The sequence below is a fragment of the Sander lucioperca genome, chromosome 4 (assembly GCF_008315115.2).
Source record: "Sander lucioperca isolate FBNREF2018 chromosome 4, SLUC_FBN_1.2, whole genome shotgun sequence".
Taxonomy (NCBI): Eukaryota; Metazoa; Chordata; class Actinopteri; order Perciformes; family Percidae; genus Sander; species Sander lucioperca.
In genome coordinates this window covers 15747417-15766948 of record NC_050176.1, presented here as the reverse complement: position 1 = coordinate 15766948, position 19532 = coordinate 15747417, and the positions used below count along the sequence as shown (strand labels likewise).

General features: G+C 39.3%; 2 protein-coding genes across 3 annotated transcripts; both read right to left on the bottom strand.

Annotated features, from left to right (window-relative positions):
* Positions 1-1116: 1116 nt before the first annotated feature.
* cdc37 (cell division cycle 37 homolog (S. cerevisiae)) lies at positions 1117-11638 on the bottom strand. Of its 2 annotated transcripts, none has more exons than XM_031289259.1 (8): positions 11335-11638; positions 9485-9781; positions 8647-8752; positions 8000-8115; positions 7778-7900; positions 7482-7664; positions 3110-3181; positions 1117-2586 (listed from the first exon to the last, which is right to left on the bottom strand). In XM_031289259.1, the coding sequence occupies exons 1-8, from the start codon at positions 11449-11451 to the stop codon at positions 2476-2478; spliced, it is 1125 nt and encodes a 374-aa protein (XP_031145119.1). In that variant the 5' UTR covers positions 11452-11638; the 3' UTR covers positions 1117-2475. The 2 variants fall into 2 exon arrangements, with proteins under 2 accessions (XP_031145119.1, XP_031145120.1); XM_031289260.2 differs by having other exon boundaries at positions 11286-11587.
* Positions 11639-12162: 524 nt separating this feature from the next.
* LOC116042853 (cell adhesion molecule 4-like) lies at positions 12163-17521 on the bottom strand. Its single transcript, XM_031289258.2, has 5 exons — positions 17353-17521; positions 16268-16540; positions 15815-16144; positions 13783-14031; positions 12163-13579 (listed from the first exon to the last, which is right to left on the bottom strand). Exons 1-5 carry the CDS (start codon positions 17507-17509, stop codon positions 13407-13409), a joined length of 1182 nt encoding a protein of 393 aa, XP_031145118.1. The 5' UTR covers positions 17510-17521; the 3' UTR covers positions 12163-13406.
* Positions 17522-19532: the final 2011 nt, after the last annotated feature.

The following is a 19532-nucleotide window of genomic DNA, read 5'->3' as shown; positions in this document are numbered from 1 at the left end:
TAAGACATGCAGTACATTTATTCATTGTAAACCCTAAAACAGGAATCATGCTTCTCTTTTTTGTTTTATCTTAAACTGTTTGGAATAAATGTGTACATGGACACTGAGCCTACCAAAGCTGGAAAGCAACAAGCATTTTGTGTTTAGGCAACACTTGAATTAATTTGCTTACTATTTATTAGAAACAAGACAGCAAGGCCAGAACTAATAGTTATTTGCATTATTATTTATCAGCTGATTATTTTCTCATTTAAGTAATTCCTTGTTTGGTCTATAACGTGTCAGAAAGTAGGGAAGAATGCCCACTATAGGTTCCCAGGGTCCAAGAATGGCTAGTTTCGTCGGACAAACAGCCCCAACCCCAAATATACTCAGTTTACTGTAATGTAAGCCAACCAAAGGCAGCACATTCTCACATTTGAGAAGCTGGAACCAAAGAAGATTTCACATTTTTGCTTGAAAGGGAACTAAAGCGATAAACCAATCATTATGGTGATAATAATAGTTGCAGATTACTATTCAGCCCATCGACTGAGGTTGTAATTGTTTCTCTACAGACGCTGTGATAACACAAAATGTCACTAAAACAGCCTCTGATGATCCCAGTTAACATGCAGAAACTAAACCTGTGCTCACTTTTACCTGTTCAATGCTTTTTCAAAATTATTAGAACATTCACACATCAAGAGAGGACCAGACTGTGACAATAACCACACATTTATATAAACCTACAAAGAAACACACCCAAACAGTTCTGCAGGAAGCTGCTATTATGTTTCTCTCCCATCAGCTTTTATAGGCATTATTTAGATTTGATTTATGCCCCAGGCCTGCACTGATTGTTTTCTATTTACAAAAGTGACTGCATAAAGAAGCTTTGCTTCAAAAAATCCTGTACAGACCACTAAATCAAACCCACCAATTAATTATGAAGGAAAGATAGGGAGAGAGAGAGAGAGAGAGAGAGAGAGAGAGAGAGAGAGAGAAAGGGAGAACGACACAGCAATTAATTATGCAAGTGAGAGAGATGGAGAGAGAAGTATAGCAGAAAATGAGTCAGGATTCACGGCAATAAGTGGAAAAGTTGATAAAATAAACACAAACCGTTTGTGAACGACAACAAAATGCCTGGTTTATTGTACAAGTTCTATAACAACTTAAACTTCACAACTTCAAACATAAATACTAAATAAAACATATTGCTTGTAAAAAAAAACAGTACACACAAACACTACGACATATTGTAACAACTCTTACATTACAAAGCAGCAACCATAATATAGATACAAACTAAACTACTTGGACTTGCACGCGGTTGGAAGGACTCATCATTTTTAGAGTTGAGACGATTCCTCCACTAACTGATTAGTTGGACCAACAGAAAATTTATCTGCAACAATTGTACTATGATATTCGATTAAATTGTTTTGTCATTTTTCATGCAGAAATGCCAAACATTCTCTATTTCAAACAATTTGCTGTTTTTCTCTGTTTTATATCACAAAATTCGCAAGACTAGTAGCCTAATCAATTAATCAAGAAAATAAGCGACAGATTAATCAATGATGAAAATGATCATTAGTTGCAAGTTGATATGCAAATTTGCAAAGCTAGGTTGGGCTTTGTAATTCTAATTAAATCCAAGAAACTTGACAGGTTTACTCTGAGATGTCTGGAGTTCCTACAACAGCCGGATCAATACTGGATTTTTGAGGTTGATACCAATATAGGTATTTGAGTTACAAAAACCTGATAACAACATATATTGGCTGATATTTACATGAACATAAAAGGTTTCTAAAATATCTTAAACATTTATTAACTACAAGTTCTTGTTACTTATTGGTTGACATATAGGAAGCCATCTCTCTATCTACAATAAGCAAATATTGGCTGATATATCTGCCCTGTCAGTTTATCAGCCTACCAGTAGTTCCTACCATAACAAGGATAGACACTCAAAACAACAATAAAAAATACTCTATGTCACTTTCTAGTTGACTCAACCCCTTTGAATGTCTCAATAAAAAACAAACTTGGAAACATCAAAGTTCCCAAATGGTAGTCACAACTGTAATTTTCAGAATTCATTGGACTGGACTAAAACTAGAGTCTAACAATTTGAATATTGAGGACACATTTTGTTTTGGAGTTCTCTATTCAATTTAATTCAGATGGTCTTAAAATTTACAAATCACAAAAGTGATAAGGTGTTCACCATACAGGCTTCTGATGTAGTTTACAGGCTGTCTGTCCCCAAACAGACTTGAGATGGTGCTGTTGACCGCAGTAGGGCAACAGCGCAGGCAGATTGTTTAGTCTGTAAATGGCAGGTGCCTGTAATGGCATGCTAAACATTTTTTTCAAGAAGAATGTACTTGTACATTAGGTTGGATATATACAGTATAACAATATTTGCACACTGTTGCACAAAAAGTAATTGTTAAACATTGGAATGTTCTCCGTTCTGTTATTCTAATCTTCTTCCTCATCCTCTTCATCGTCTTCCTTTTCATCGTCACTCTCTCCTGATTCAGGGACCCACAGTCCAGAGGCAATACACCTCCTGAGGTGGTATTTTCCTTCCTGTAGAGAGAAACACAGCGACACCAGTTCAAGACACAGAATCAATAATATGAACAAACTTATGTTGTGCCGATCAAAGACACCCTCTGGCCTTCTTTAACCCTCATGTTGTCCTCGGGTCAAATTCAAAGTTTTTATATCAGATATATATGGGTTTCTTTCAACCAAATTTCCCCAAAAATAATATGTAACACTAAAATAAAAATTGATGATCACTACTTTCATAGTCTACCCGGGTCAAAATCTGAGATAATAAATAAACATATGTTCCTTTGATCTTAACTTTTAGTCAAAATAAAAATAATACGTGTAAGTGTAAAACGAGTGGTAATAAGTTGGAATCAAGTTGGCTAAGAAGATGTAAGACATACCTGGGGGAGACTTTACAGGATACTTTATGCTTTATAAACAGGCAAACCAAACCAGGTCAATTTTGGTCGATGGGAAGACAATACAAGGGTTAACTTTTTTATTGACTGGAAGTTAGCATTTTGGGCCGAGGCTCAGTTACAAACACACTCACCTCCAGGTCCAGTTTGCGGATAGCTTCCTGCAGCATCTGAATGTTCTTCTCATCAAAGCTCTTCTGCATGTCCTATAATACAAAAGACAAAATGTCTAGCATGGCCCAATAAACATACTGTACTGAACTGACCACTGCCAATTGATGTCTCAGCACTAAAATTGAGTGAGTTTAGTAGAGAAAATACTTTCATAGTCAAGTTTAAAAATGATTACTCTTGCATACACCCTGCATTCATAACGTTTCGTCAATTTTCTTTTTACAATTGTATTGACTTTGGAACTAATTTAACTTTATTAAACTCCTAATGTCACAAGGAAGGAGTTGAAAAATGATGTTATGTTTAATCTCAAGGGAAGTAGATAATGCTATTTACCTTGCACACAGAGAGCTCATGGCTGACTGCTGGAGTCCATTCCGCTCAGCTGTGTATTGACTTCTATGATTATCCAAATGGCAACACGGTTCATATCAATGGACTGCGCAAACACTACAAACAGGTTTTAAAATCTGTGGAAAAAATGCAGTCTCTCGCACCGACTACACTGCTGTCAAAGTAAAAAGATCTTTATAAAGAGCTCACGTTAGAAGCCATTAACAGGATGTGAACTCTGTGTGGAGGGAAAGCAATTTTTTTCAAAACAGAATAAAAAACAAAAATTAAAGCAAATGTAGAAAAAAGAAATATGGCATGAATGTCAATATCTTCCTTCTCAAAGAACCACATACTTTTACATTATGCAGACTATTAAACAATACTGTAAACAAAGTCAACTTTATAAACTCAGCAAAAAAGAAACGTCCCTTTTTCAGGACACTGTATTTTAAAGATACTTTTGTAAAAATCAAAATAACTTTAGAGATCTTCATTGTAAAGGGTTTAAACAATGTTTTTCATGCTTGTTCAATGAACCATAACCAATTAATGAACATGCACCTGTTGAACAGTCGAAAAGACAATAACAGCTTGCAGGCGGTAGGCAATTAAGGTCACAGTTCTAAGAAAATTAGGAAAGTAAAGAGACCTTTCTACTGACTCTGAAAAACACCAAAAGAAAGACGCCCAGGGTCCCTGCTAATCTGCGTGAACGTGCCTTAAGGCATGGTGCAAGGAGGCATGAGGACAGCAGATGTGGCCAGGGCAATGCATTGCAATGTCCCTACTATGAGACGCCTAAGACTGGGAAGGACAGCTGATCGTCGTCGCACAGGCAGACCACATGTAACAACACCTGCACAGGATCGGTACATCACACCTATATCACACCTGCGGGACAGGTACAGGATGGCAAAAACAACCACAAGAACTGGCCTGTCTGGTGCAGTACATGAGGAGGAGATGCACTGCAGTACTTAATGTAGCTGGTGGCCACACCAGATACTGAGGGCTACTTTTAATTTTGACCCCTCCTTTGTTCAGGGACACATTATTCAATTTATGTTAGTCACATTTCTGTGAAAACTGTTCAGTTTATGTCTTAGTTGTTAAATCTTTTAATGTTCATACAAATATTTGCATATGTTAAGTTTGCTTAAAATATAAAAGCAGTTGAAAGTGACAGGACGTTTCTTTCTTTTTTTAGAGTATATGTTTCTCCCTTATACTCAAGAATTTAAAAAACAAAGAATGCAATAACTAGTAGCCATGTGCTAATGCCTGTAGGATTGATCTGATGTATTTACTTTTCTGGCTCGTAGCCTCACCCGCTACAGCAAAACAAGGTGGAAATTGATGTGGTGTGTAAACTGGATGAAATGGGAGACACTCTAACAGGCCTGGGGTCTCATTCATAAAACTGTGCGTAGGATCCTTACTAAAAGTGTACGTACGCCCAAAAGCCAAAAATGGCGTACGCCAAAAAAAATTCAGATTTATAAAACCGTGTGTACGCACATCTGTAAGCAATGTTCCCTTTATAAATCAGAGATTACCTACAAGTGTGCGTACGTGAATCAGCCTCTTATCCCGCCCTGTAAGCGCCTTTTTTTAACCATAAATAGTCAATGCAAAGCACCTTGTGAATGCTGATCAGTATGTTAATGACCCTGCAGTTGTTCTTTAGGCCAAATCATGACGACTGGTGGGGAAAAAGCAAAAAACTTGTCAGACGTTCAGAAATTGCTGCAAATTGAATTATAATTTCGGCCTGTTCTTGCACAGTGTAGGGAAACCTGATCTATAGACGACCTATATTAATAATACCGGCACTCTGGGACAGATTCGATATACCAGACCTAGATTTAACAGAACTATATATTATATCCAAACAAGCCTTAGTGAGATATATATATATATTTATTTAAAAAAACACTTTTCACCTGTCTGCCATTTCCCTCTGGAAACAGCCGGTTGCCCCCAGAGAGGACCTGTATTTGGACCGGGATGGCACGGTTCCAGCACGTTGCCCTCTCTACTGGACCCAATTCAGTACATAGATCCAATAGCTCAGCTTTAGGGAATTTAAATAGGCATATTAGCCAGTCATCGTCATGGTCCCTGAAGTCTCTTTTTCTCCTGATTCTTCCATTAGTGTAGACCTCCTGCAGGGCCAGCAGTGCCATCATGCAGCATTACGCACGGGGGTCACCGCAGTATTTATATGTTTACGACAATTAGAGTGATTGATAACACCTTGTCAAAATCACAGCATTAACTAGTGGTACCCCCCCACCCCGAGATACAATTAGAAGACGAAAGAAAGTCAAACTTTTCTTCATGCAGGTTTTGTCATGAACAGTATTAAAGTTTGGACCGATAACGAGGACGTTGAGTGTAACAATTGCACGAGAACTTAACAGCTGTATTTCCAGACTTTGACATTTGATGATATATGCACAGTATTAAAGACAGATATGTAGTTATTTACACTGTGTTCTGCAGTTATCTAATGGTAGGGTATTTGATGCTATCCTGTACTCCATGCAGTCGGGCCATCTCCTCCTCCTGCACTCCGTAGCAGACAATGTGACGGTGAGACAGCGCTGATTAAATATTAAGAACAATTTTTTATTTAACATTTGAGTTGGAGGTGTTTATGGAACAATTATCACTCAGTACAAAATAACACTGCTGGATTTAATCTTCATGGTAACGTGGATGATATGGAGTGAAGAAATGTGCTTGAGCCATCAATACTTGAAAATATTACGAGAAATCGTTATTCTGCAGTCTGACTTCAGTTCTGCAGTCTGACTTCAGTTCACCACCTCACCATCTGCGTCGCCAATTCCCATTGTCTCCAAAATGTGCGTACGCATGGGTCAGAGTTTGCGTGGAGGACCGCACATTCTCTCGTCAAGTTTGTTTTTTATTAGGGCTGTCAAAATAACAGGTTAATTTCGAATTAATTAATCTGAGAAAAAAAAAAACGCGTTAAAAAAAATAACGCAGATTAATTTATTCCAGCAGTTCTAGCCACCATTCGACTGTAAAATGAAGGAGGGAAACGAGAATGTGCTGCCTGGATCATTAACTGGAACATTTACTTGTAAAAATCTTCTTCCTGCCAACCCTGGCTACCGAAATCTGGTGCCACTGATATGTCTGTGCTCTTCTCTTTGATGCTCTGAAACAGACGATACAGGCAACACAAACATCGCTGCACGGGACGCTAGTTAACACTATACTCGACAGCAGCTAACGTTAGCCTATTATGTATGCGATTAATTTCGAGTATGTAATTAATTAGATTAATTTTTTTAATCAATTGACAGCCCTATTTTTTATAAAACACAACCTTTGCGTGTGTAGTGGCGTATGCACATTTTCAGTCCCGTTTTGTGCGTACGCCACGTTTATAAATGAGACCCCTGATGTTTTCCAATGTAGCCCCAGGAGATGTAGAGCAGGTCAAACAACTACTTTTTAGTTGCAGTGTAAGGTTATATCAAATATCGCTGATGTATATTTATAGGGAACACGAGTGTTGAAACCTCCTATTTTCTAAAACAGACTTATTTGGAACTTACCAACCAGGATTTATTGTTTGTCCCACCATGTTACCTACTTTTTCAATTATTTATTTTACATTTTACTTCATAGTTCCACATGTAAACAGTGCTGACCACTGTGGCTAAATTCTCAGCACTTCCTGTATGAATGTGTGTGTGAAGCATTATTATGGAACCCACGCAACTTCTAAGCAAGACCTGCCCTTCAGTAGCAGTCACACGCTACTATTGGCCAGGCGTCCATGCTTACGCAAGGTAACAGAGCCCGATTTGTTCAGGTCCTAGCCCCCGACTAGTCAGCTATCCTAACCTTAATCAGTCAAGGTCAATGACTAACCCCAACCAATCGGGCTGCTTCGTAGGGCGGGACTTGCCTAGAAGTTGCGTGGGATCCATAGTAACGCTTTTGTGAATGGTTTACCTTTGGCAGTGATTCATAGACCTCTACAGGGTCTAAACCACCTGGGCCCAGTCTCTTCTGCCTCTCTTCTTCCTCTAACTCCTTCACAGCACTCGCCATCCGCATCTGCGCGCAGCTGCGGATCCGCTCCTTCAGCAGCTCCAGCTCATGGTCAAACTCGTCTAGGTACGGCTTGTCTGCAGTCTGAAATGGACATAAACACACTTAAATGGCCAAATTCCCACAAATACTACAACAAATTGGAAAGTGACCACACAGACAAAGATGCAGGAGAGCACGTTTTGGTAACTACAGACCTGGATCTTTGAAAAGAATTCTCTGAAGCAGCCTCTTGCGTCGACCTTAAGCGTCCGAGCCAAATCCAAGATGAACTGCATGACGATGGCCTGGTGGGCCACCTGCTCCATTAGTGCATGTTTCTACAAGTACATGGAGAATTAACAAGGCTCTACCTGGCTGATTTAGGTGTTGCCTTTATTACCCAGAACATGCATACATACTTTTCTCACAGCACTCACCTCATCTATCTCAAAGTCAATACAGATGACAACAAGGCAATTAGCCGTCTCTTCACAGACCAGATGTGGGTTGTCTGACAGATACTTCTGACTGTCACCCCAGCGCCGCAACATACCTGGTGCAAACACAAACACGTCCATCATAATTCAAATCGAGCTCCAGAGGTTGTGTTTTCGACACAGGAAATCAAATGTGTTCTGCGTTGTTTGGTGACTAACAGTAAAATGGACACGCCATGTACCCTGTTCAACAATGGCAATTTTTTGGTGATAATTGACGATTCATGCCCATACTAGGAACTAAAAGTCAGGATATGAGTTCTGCTGCTTTGATTTAGACCTTTTCTAATCTCTTTTGAGCACCCCCAACATTATGAAAATGCCCTACTAAATTGCTAGAGCAACCGTTTAAAAACATCAGCATTTGTCACAATTTATCAATTTGTAGCCCTCAAACTTACAAAGTTATAAATTCCCCATCATACAGTAACACAACCCCAACTTGAAGGCACTATATGCCACAAAAATAGTGTGTGAACAGTGAATGAGTGAAATATTTTGCACACAGCCCATAAGCGGTTTGGTGTCTTTGAAAATCTTGTAACTAGAGATCAAAATAGACAGGTTTATACAACAACAATGCATACCAAAGTGTTTGATTTCTTTTTTATACTTCTCAGCAAAGGTCTTGTGCTTCTCCACCTTTTCCTCCTCTATTTCCTCCTTAGTTACAGGATTGATGTTGAGTACACTCTGGAAAACAAGAGAAAGAAAACCAATGAGCCCCAAGGGGATGATAGACCCTTATAAGAGGAGATGAGCCTCTGTATTTTACAGTCTGATACATAACATAAAAAACAGATTACCTGGACCAGCGGCATGGGAAAGGGATTTAGGTGTGGAACTCTCTGAGGATAAGTGGCAGGACACTTTGGAATGTATACATGCCTCCTCACTGTGTATGAGACACGGTTTGACGACAAATATTTGATGTCTTAGTTTTCTTATTTGTCGTAGTTCCTTGTGTACGTACTTACATACAGAACATGAAGACTGTTCTCCACCAACCACTTGCAGTGCAACAGGAAAAACACCAATCATACAGACGTACGTAAGAATTCATACATAGACTTAAATATATAAGGAGGTTGTATCATTCTCTTATATTGATATTATTTATTTGCCGTCTGTTATTATATTCAAGATTATCTGTTATGATACTAAAGTTTTTTGTCCCCGTCCAATCCTGTTTTTATTTTCATATTCTGTGCTTATGTTTTTTTTTTTTTTTTTTAGAGCCTCGTGGGAGGAGGAGGGGGGGCATATGTACACTTTTTCCCTCTTATATAGCGATCTCTGTATTGTTATTTTTTGATAACCTAAAAAATGCAAAATAAAGTTTGAAAAAAATAAAACAGAGGAACCCGGAAACAGACAAGTCACACTAAATCTCACAAATCTTGTGCCCTTGTTGCCATGCCCTACCTTGCTGAAACCTTCTTTGCTGATAGTGTCAACATCCCAGGGCAGCTTCTTTTCTTCTCGCCGGTATTCTTCGATCATTTTCTCGAAACACTTTTCATCCTTCTTCAGTTTTCTGACCTCGCCCTGGACTTTCTTGATCTCAGCCTCTCTCTCCTCATCCTCCTCTCCTTCGTTCCTTCCTTCTTCCAGTTCTTTAAGTCGTCCCTGGGCTTCCTCCAACAGCTTCTTGCATTCTAATAAGTTATTCTCCAGATCTTCCCCTCTCTGCTGAAACTCAGCCATTCTCTCCAGCCGGGTCTGTTGTGGCAGGCCACAGTGGATGAGAGTAAAGCGATAAGTGGAGAAAAAAAAATCATAAGACACAGATGGTGGGAGTTGAGGAGAGGGTGAAGAGGATTGGTTAGGGAGAAGATGCTAAAAAGTGAAATAAGAAGAAAACTAGAAGACACACATTCAAAAAAAACGTGTGCATGACCGAAAGAAAGAAGTCTGCACATGACAGAGAACTAATTACCTAGAGAAGTCATCTTATATTTAAAACAAATGAATCAGTGCCTGATGTGGGAAAAAGATCTCAAATATCTTGGGAAATATTAGTTGGAACTATTGTTGCTGGGCAATGGAATATGTTAAGGCGCATGAATCACAATGCCTTGTTCTGACTCATTTGGTTATCTCTAACCATTAACACGGCCAAATTTGAGGTTCAGTATCATTGATAATGAACCTCAAGAAAGAAGAAATACTGGAAAAGAAAATAGACAAGGGAAACCAGAGAGGGTGCTGGAGACTACAAGCCGCTCTAGACCTTTCACTTAACTAGTCATGTGACAGCTTTGCACCAGCTAAGCCTATTATCGACACAGAACCAGAGCCATACAAACTGAGCTTGACCAATGCAGTTAGCAACCATACTACGCTAGTTCCATAATTCATTTTTTAAATTTCGAGCATATTTTTAACTGATTTTACACAGATAATCACGTCTGTGAGATGCAGTGAAAAGCTCCGGAAAATGCTTCACTTATTTCATCAAATTATTATTTCCAAGATATTTGCTTTACACTATACCTCAAAACATAACTTTGGACTTTCTGCGCTGCATTTTCTGTTACTGATCAGCCGACATAAATGCCATAACAAAATAGCTGTGATCACTTAAATGTTGTGTTACCATAGACTGTAAAAATAAAGGTGTTACACAAACTATGTTACCCATCACTACACCAATGAGGATTTTGAGCTGTTTACATTACACATACATTTGTCATGGTCACATACTATTTTGTTAGCTGCTGCCAAAAAGGGAGCTTACATAATGTTTAGATTGGGTCACAAATGTTAATAGCTATTACCACAAACATTGTAATGATAGTTAGATATGGTATTACCATACCATACCACAGCTATATTGTTACCAGGTAACAATATAGCTGTGACAGCAACATTAGTGGTAGTCACTATTAGAGCACGACTTAGCTGTCAATACGGTCAACCCTTCAGTCTTTTCTAGCGTTTTCTTTGGCTTTCTCTTAATTTTACATCTTTTAAATTGTGGGTGGCACATTTAATTCTACTTATTTTCAGATTATGTTTTCTTTGCCTATTCCATCTCCCTCTTTTTCCATTTCTTATTCCTGTAAAGCTCTTTGCAAATGTGTTTGCTTGCCAATAATTTAGCTGACAGATCTTTTAGCGTCAGAGAATCTGACGGGTCACAGATGTTTGTGTAACACCTGTTGGTCATTCTCTGTGTATATTGTCGGTTACTAGTTAAGTCACTTCTACTGGTCAAACTAACCAGGTATGAGAATCCAAACGTCACAGCTACTACAAGTTTCACTGCTGACCCGGTGTCTCATTCTGAACAAGCTCGGCGTGTCGACATACGGATTGGTCACATCTTCATCGTCGGACACATAGATGTGATCCCAGACGCTGTAGTCGATGCCCGCTCCGGTGCTCATCTTTATGGCTCTTTCTGCCCTCTCCTCTGCGGGTTTTCAGTGTCAGTTACAGAACAGGGAGGCTGCAGCGATGTAGGCCTACAGCTGGGACAAAACACCGATAAGGCGGCAGCAAACAGGACAGAAATTGATAGTTTCCCAATCCTCTTAGCGAGGCACGCAGCCACACAAGCCGTTACCGATTTCTACTGCAAGCCTGTAATCCAATCAATGCACGTCATCAAGAGGCGCGGTTCGGGTCGATAATCTATATATGTCAATGATAATTTATCATGGGTGTTCTCTTAATACATCCATGGGGTGTAGGCTATAATAAAAAAGTAATTTTGTTTGTTTGTTTGTTTGTTTATGTTTTAACATTAATCATATGATTTTGCTGACTTATTACAATAAAATGTAGCTTATCATTTTGTTCCCATGCCTTTATGATTTTATGTAGCAGTATCTTAGTAAAGGAAATGATTAGATAGCCTGAGAACCTGAACGGATACTGGACAGGATGTGGACGGATTTTCAATTTTTAATGGATGCTTAATTTGTTCCATTGTTTCACTTTCTACTTGCTCCTGGGAGATTTTTTTTATTGAGATAAACAGAGACAGACAAACATATTATGAGGCAAGTACTGATTCTTACACTGGATAACTGTAAATAAACTAAGGCCAGTCTGTGACTTAAATGCTTTAATTTAACACAATTATGAAATAAAAAGCCAATAATGTCGTATTTTTTTCAACAACATTTATATTGTGGTGTTTAGACACTGTCTCCATTAAATTACTGTTAATTGACAGTACCTTGTTCCATGTATTTTAAATGCATTAAAATATCAATGAAACTTGTATGCATCTCATTGAGCATGAACAAAATGTCATTTATTTAAAAAACAAAATAATAAACGTGATAAAACCTTATATTTTCTTATTAAAGTTCCAGTGAGCAGTTCATTATTATACAGCTGCTTGTATAAATTCCTCTTTTTCAGTGTCACTAACATCAATACAGCGCACACACACACATACACACAAATGTACAAAACAAATACATGCACATTCACACGGAAACTGGAAACAGGAAACTGCTCTGTCTGTGGGTTGAAATGAAGTCAGGCACACACTTCCAGTGGGTTAACACACAACTGTGAAGTTCAATGTGAGCAATATCACGTACTACTCTTAAGCTTTATACAGTATATACAACACAGCTCTAAATAAAGTTATGAAGTTCTTTGCAGTAACACAACTGAAATACAACAGAGAGAAACAGTAAAACAGCCACGCTGGAGGTTTCAGCCAAAATTGGCCAAATAAGCACCGCATAGTATTGACTTGTTGACATGAATCTAGTTTCCCATTTCCCTTAGCAAACTGTTTATTGTTTTGTTTTGGTTTTACATCTTCTGCCTCATTATGACCCACCCAGACATTTTCGGTCATTGGGTCTGCTTTCTATCCCCAGAGTCAGAAATAAACATGGAGAAGCAGCGTTCAGTTTGTACATATCTGGAACAAACTCCCAGAAAAGTGCAGTGCGCTGCAATCCTCAGTTCTTTTAACTAAAGGCTGAAGACGTTTCTGTTTGACGCTGCCTTTTATTAAACTAAGTAATTGTTCATTTCTTACACTGCACTGTATCTTTTATTTTATACCCGTCGTGTTCTATTTTAACTTTATTTTCTATTCTCTTTAATACTTGTTTTAACTGTTCTGAGCTGTATACGTATCTCCTTAATAAGTGTAACACTGTGCTTTACAGTAAAATAAGCTTCTGTAAAGCCAGAGAGCTAGTGACTTGTTCCATTCAGTTTAGGTTGCACAAGTTGAAACTTGACTTAAACTCCTTTTTTATGATTTGGGGCATTTTATGTCATTGGATAGCTTCAGTAGAGACATGACAGGACATGAGGGAGAGCAAGATGCAAACAGCCTATACACATTTCATGCCGTACCACAGACTTACTCTACAGAGGGCACGGCAGAGTGGTTTGTTTGCGAACAGAAATCGTCATTCAGGTTGTATTGTCCCATCCGATTGGGTTTGTAGAAAAGTAAGTATCCAATTACTACACAGATGACAACCAGAAGAGCAACTGCTGCAATCACACCTACAATGAGTCCAATGTAGCTTTCTGCAGAGAGTGGGGTGAGGGGGATGGGTTAAGAAAAAAAGGAACAGAGAATATAATACGTCAGACAAATACCAAACCAGTCACAATGAACTTCCTTCCTCATGTGTCAGAATCAATCCTCAACTGCTATGAGAATGCAATTGCACATACTTTCCAGTAACAGTCATCATAACTCTGAAGACCTGACAACACTTCAAACTCACCTTTGACATCCACATCAAACTTCACAGTGGCAGTCCCCACATGGTTGCTGACAGAACAGGTGTACTGCCCTTTATCCGCAGATGTTACAGAGTCGATAGTGAGAACGCTGCCATTGGAGTAGGAACGGATAGGTGATGTCCACGTGTACGAGGGGCGGGGGTTTCCCACAGCCGAGCAGTTCAGTTGTAGAGAGTTTCCTTCCGTGACGGTGATTAGATCTGAAGATGATGACTTTAGTTGAGGCTTATCTGTGTGTGAATTAAGTGAGGAAGAGACACAACATGTCATTACAGTAACATGGGCACAATTTTGAAATTTAAACAGATTTTTCATTGATGTAGATATACAACACATTGTACAACAACCTAACAGGCTGTTGTACTTTACTTTTTAGGTTCTGTTACAGTGCACTCCAAAACATAGAGGAATTTCCATCTGCTACCTTTATTTACAGGAACGGCTGTTAATAGTTTCTTTGCAGACTGATATTTTATATACAAAACATATGATCATCTTAGGCTACAGCCACACTCATATGTTTTCGGTTTGTCACTGTATTAGTAGTGTCGCATTGCCAGACCTTCCTCCACAGTGCTGTAGAGGAGGGTCCGGCTAGTCCACACAGCATTCCGGGCTGTCTCAATTTAACCTGCAGAGATCTAAGGAGCAGTTAACCATAGTCCCCATAAATTGACCGGAGTTTAAAATTCCAACACAAAGAAAGCGGTAGGTAATGGACACCCGTCGTGGATATAGACTACTAGAGCTATTGTTATGTTACAAGTCTCAATGGAAGTTAAGGATAACAAGACTAAAAGAGTCTAAGAGTCAGAGAGGCTGTACTGGTAATGGTGCTTTGAGCTAAATGTTATCACCAGTATGCTAACATGCATGTTCGCCATGTTAGTTTAACATGCTAACATTTGCTATAGCCACTAAACACAATGGTCATTAGTTCTGCAAGTAATTAGTCATCACCAAAGTTGTAACATTTCATTCTAAGGGTGAGACAAATGCCAAATGTTATGGCAATCCATCCAATAGTTTTTGAGAGATTTAACTCAAAACCATAAATATCAACCTCACAGTGGCGTGGGCATGACAGGGCAGCATCAAAGTCAGGATTCATTTTATGAAATGTTTGTACAAAATTTCAAAGCAATCCATCCAATATTTGTTGAGGTATTTCATTGTGAACCAAAGTGGGGGAGGACATAATTTTTGACACATGTAATATCTGTTTGTTTTTTTGCCTTTTGGTTGCAGCGGAAAAACAAGCTGCTGACATCACGTTTAAGTTGATAACGTGTCGGCAAATAGCTGTCTAACATCCAGCTGATACATAGCAACATTATCATTTATTTGGAGTGGTGTTCGTGTCCAGCTGATGAATGTAAGTCCAATATTCACTCTCCTTTAAGTTCTGTTTTGGTTTCCACAAACTCCTGAGGGAAATATCTGGTTCTTTAGCTGCTAAAAGCTCCATTATGTTCACCAGCTAGGTGCTAACGTTGTCTGTCTGCAGTTTGGTGCAGGACAGGTAGCCTAGTGCAGTGGTTCTTATCCTTACTTTTAGTTTTAGCAGCTAGCACCTAGCCTTGTCCAATGTGCTCCAGGCTCAGAAATGATCTCGCGACCCCCTTGGGGGTCCTGACCCCCAGGTTGAGAACCGCTGGCCTTGTCTACAGTGTTTTTTTGTTTTGTTATGTTTTTAGCCTTTTCCCTAAAAACATGCTAATGAAAGCGATGAGACTAAACCAAAACAGAAACGTTGCAGGCACTAAAACCAGAACAATGAGATGAAAGACACTATAACATTCAGTAAAGATAAAAGGACCTGCAGAGTCAAGAAGGTTCATACAAGCTAACCCTTTCACACACCAGCAGTCATGCCCATTGCTAATATAGCCTAAAAATATTGATTAAAGCGGCTTTACATAGCAGATCAAAATGCTTCTTCCATCACTGTAAAAGTTGCCAACATGACAATGAAGGGTGTCAAAGTGTGGTCATTTTTCTTGTCAGACTCACAGTGCACAGTGGCAGTGATGTTTTCTGACGTCACCACTGGAGGGCGCTGTGGTCCATCAGGTCCCAGTTCTAGCTTTGCTTCACACCAGAACTGGACTCCATCGTCTTCTTTACTGGGTGTGATGTTTAAAGAGAAGATCTCAGTCACTGGTTCCTTCTCTGTGTTGTTGGACTGCAGTTGACCCAGCGCTGTCTGTCCTCTGTAGAACGTCACAACGAGGTTTTCAACAGGAGCAACGTCCTGTACTGTACACTGCAGAGTGTACTGATGTCCCTCCAACATCGGCCCAGTGTGATTAACAAAGCTGAAGGACACACTGTCTGGAGGCTCTGTGGAGAGAGACCGGCACACATTAAGCAACAACAGGAAAGAATATAAACTACCTACATGTGCCCATTTGCTTTATTACTAATTAAATCATTGATGGTAACAGTTATTTTGTGTTTACTTACGGTACACAGTTACATGCAGGGAGCTACAACACTGGTAAGCAGCATTGCTATAATAGCAAATGGGAGATGTGTGCCATTCAGTCAGTCTGTCAACCGTCCATAAAATTGTGGTTCCATTTATTGATGTGTCTCCAACAACTTTCTCCAGATCATAAATGGTGCCGTTGTCGAGGCAAGCATGCTGACATACAGAGCAGATGGCAGAGGTTGGGTCACCATGCTTCACTACCAGTCTGGTTGGAGTGAACTCAGGTCTATCTGTACAGTTGGTATCTGTAACACAAAAAAGGTTGTGATTTTAAACAGCTTATTGTAAAACTAGCAATCAGATACATACATTATTTATTTAATGTATTTAAATTGTTCTGATATAGAATGCCTATCTCTACTTTATTACTGGTATGGTATGTTGCCAGGCAACCTAAAATGGTCTGAAAACACAACATCAGCCATTGTCCAGCTTTAATGTTATTTGGCATACTCACTCATTTTGTAAGTAGCCTAGTTATGCTTTTTTAATCATTAGATTTGCATTTCTACATTTATAGTCAATCACAGAATATATCTAGTAGCCTTGTCCATGGTCTGCCGGTTATTCTCCTGTGATTACAACAGTCCAAACCGTTTTTTAAGATGACTGTAGTCTAGCAGTGGGTGGGTAAATTTAGCCTAATACTGTGAATGCTTTGTTAATGAAAGCTACTCCAAGTTTAATTTGGCATGGCCATACAGTAATTATGACAGTATGCCACAGCATATTGTACAATGTTTGTTAGTATAATATTCAGAATGTGAGAATCGAGAGATAAATGGTTTGTACATGTCTAGCTACATGAACTAACACCATACGACCATATGGCTACTGCCTAAACAACAGGGAAAGAAAACAAACAAGTTATTAAAAAAAAGAATATCAGCTATTAGCCTATATCTAGGCATACATGATAAAGATGATTTATTAATTGAAGCAATAACACGATAACGTTTTTCAACACTAAGCTGTATTTGATGGCACGTCTATGTTTAATCGCCCCAAGGGAGGCAGATAAACCGCTTTCAGACCACAACGGATAAAGAGAGCTTACCACAACTGGTCACATGGAAGTCCCGCAGAAAGGTCATCAAAGAAACAACCAAAAATATGTTAGAGAAAAACATTGTTTTCAGTATCCTGGGTCTGTAAGCAAACGAAGTCAAAAGAGAGCGAATGATATTGAAAGTAAAAGTCCACTTCCTTTTCATTATTTTCACCCAAAGCATTTTGGGAAAATTCTGGTAGACCTTCTGCCAGTGGAGGATGACTGACACTCATCATGACCCTGATAAACTCAAACTGATTCAGCCTGAAAGCCCTGACCAATTGAACTAAAGATACCAATGTATAGGCTAGTCTACACATAAACACACATATCTATAGTGTATAGGCCACGCAGTTTAGGTAGGCCCTCTTTTTTTTTGGTTATGGAATTTTAGTGGTCCGGAACCAGACTCCTCTTATCTCCTTCCTGAAAGCCCTCTCCCTTAAAAGTCATGCTCAGAAATCTACTTTCAAACCCACAGATTGCAGAACAATTGGGAACCTCTACCCTCTCCTCCACATACACATCTCCACTTCATACTCCAGATTTTACTTTTTTTCTCATTTACACACACACACACACACACACACACACACACACACACACACACACACACACACACAGTTATTTCCTGTCTGTTTATATGCTACCTCAATTCTGGCCCCCTCCCCCACTACTTGTAGCCAGAGGAAGGCAGGACTCCATATCAGAGAGGCACGTGGTGTTAGAATAAAAACAGAGCCACACAACTTGAACAGAAGACAATCATGGAACTGGGGTATACTGCATGTGTCACGTCCAGTGGCAGTCGGGTGTGTGTGTGATTGTGTTTTGTTTTATTTCTTCAGTTTGTATTTCGTGTCAGTATTGTATTATTTTGTCTTTCTGTTTGTCACCCTTACTCTCCACAGTATGTGGACACACCCTTCCTGCTGTTCTCTCCCTGCACCTGACACCAGTTACTCATCAGCGCATCTGGAGTTCATCAGTTCATCAACCACCTATAAAGACCAGCCTGACTTTCCTCTCCCTGCCGGATAGTTAGCTTACCACAGTATGCGTTACCGCCAGCCGTCATTCAGTGTTATCGAGTTTCTAACCTCTGTTCCGTGTTCCCAGAAATACTCACCTTTGGAATCTTCAGCCAGTTCAGTCTTACCTCGGACCCAGCATCTCCTCTGCCAACCCAGCTATCTCCAGAACCAGCACCTCCACTGTCTGCTCTGCCATTACTGGACTCACCACCACTACTGCCAGCCCCAGCCTGCTTCAGACCCAGAACCTCACACTACCCATTGACTTTCACTATTCAATAAACAGATTATGTATTTATTATTTTGCACCAGTTCCAGTTTCTGCGCCTGAGTTCTGTCCCCAACCGTGACAGCATGTCAGTGACAAACCCTTACCAGAACCACTTTCTAACTAACTCTTTATAAACGGTCAATACATCATTTACTTAGGCTTTTTTAGGTCAGTTATAAGCTAATAACAACTAATGATGTTATTTCCCAAAATGTTGAACTGTTCCTCCACAGTCAGAGCACTTATTTCTAACAGTCCTACGATGTTAAAAAATACAAAACACATTAGTGCACGAACACACATAAATACGACAGAAATAGAGCAATAAAAAAAAAAAAAGTAACGTGACTTTACTTCATATTGTAAATGATCTCTGATCTGAATAAAGTGGCAGACTGTACCTCAGCTGTTTATCAGGTTCAACAGGCAGTTGCTATACAAAACTCAATGACTAACCTCAAAGTCTGTTGTTTTTCGTAACTCTTTGACCTAAAGTTTTCTTTCTGTTAAATGCCAGACATATTAACACAGCCCTTTAGAAGCTAGGGTTGGGGTGAGGCAGTCAAATGTTGATTAAGTCTAGTTAGTATTGATGCAATCCCTTTTCGCCCAGCTGCAGTGTCCACTGATTTGCAACTAGACCAAAAGTATATTGTTTTCAAAACATTAACATTGTGTTAAGGAGGGATTGTTGGGTTTTAAAAAGTTAAAACAATGCTTATGTTATGAAAACAATGTAGGCTACTTTTGGTTTAAATGTACTGTATATGTACCCTACAGCCAGATTAAATCAACTGACTAGCCTTAAAGCGTAACTCTCGCCAAAATGCAACCTAGGGTGTTTTTGTGAATGTACCCGAGTCAAACTTTCATTTAAAAGC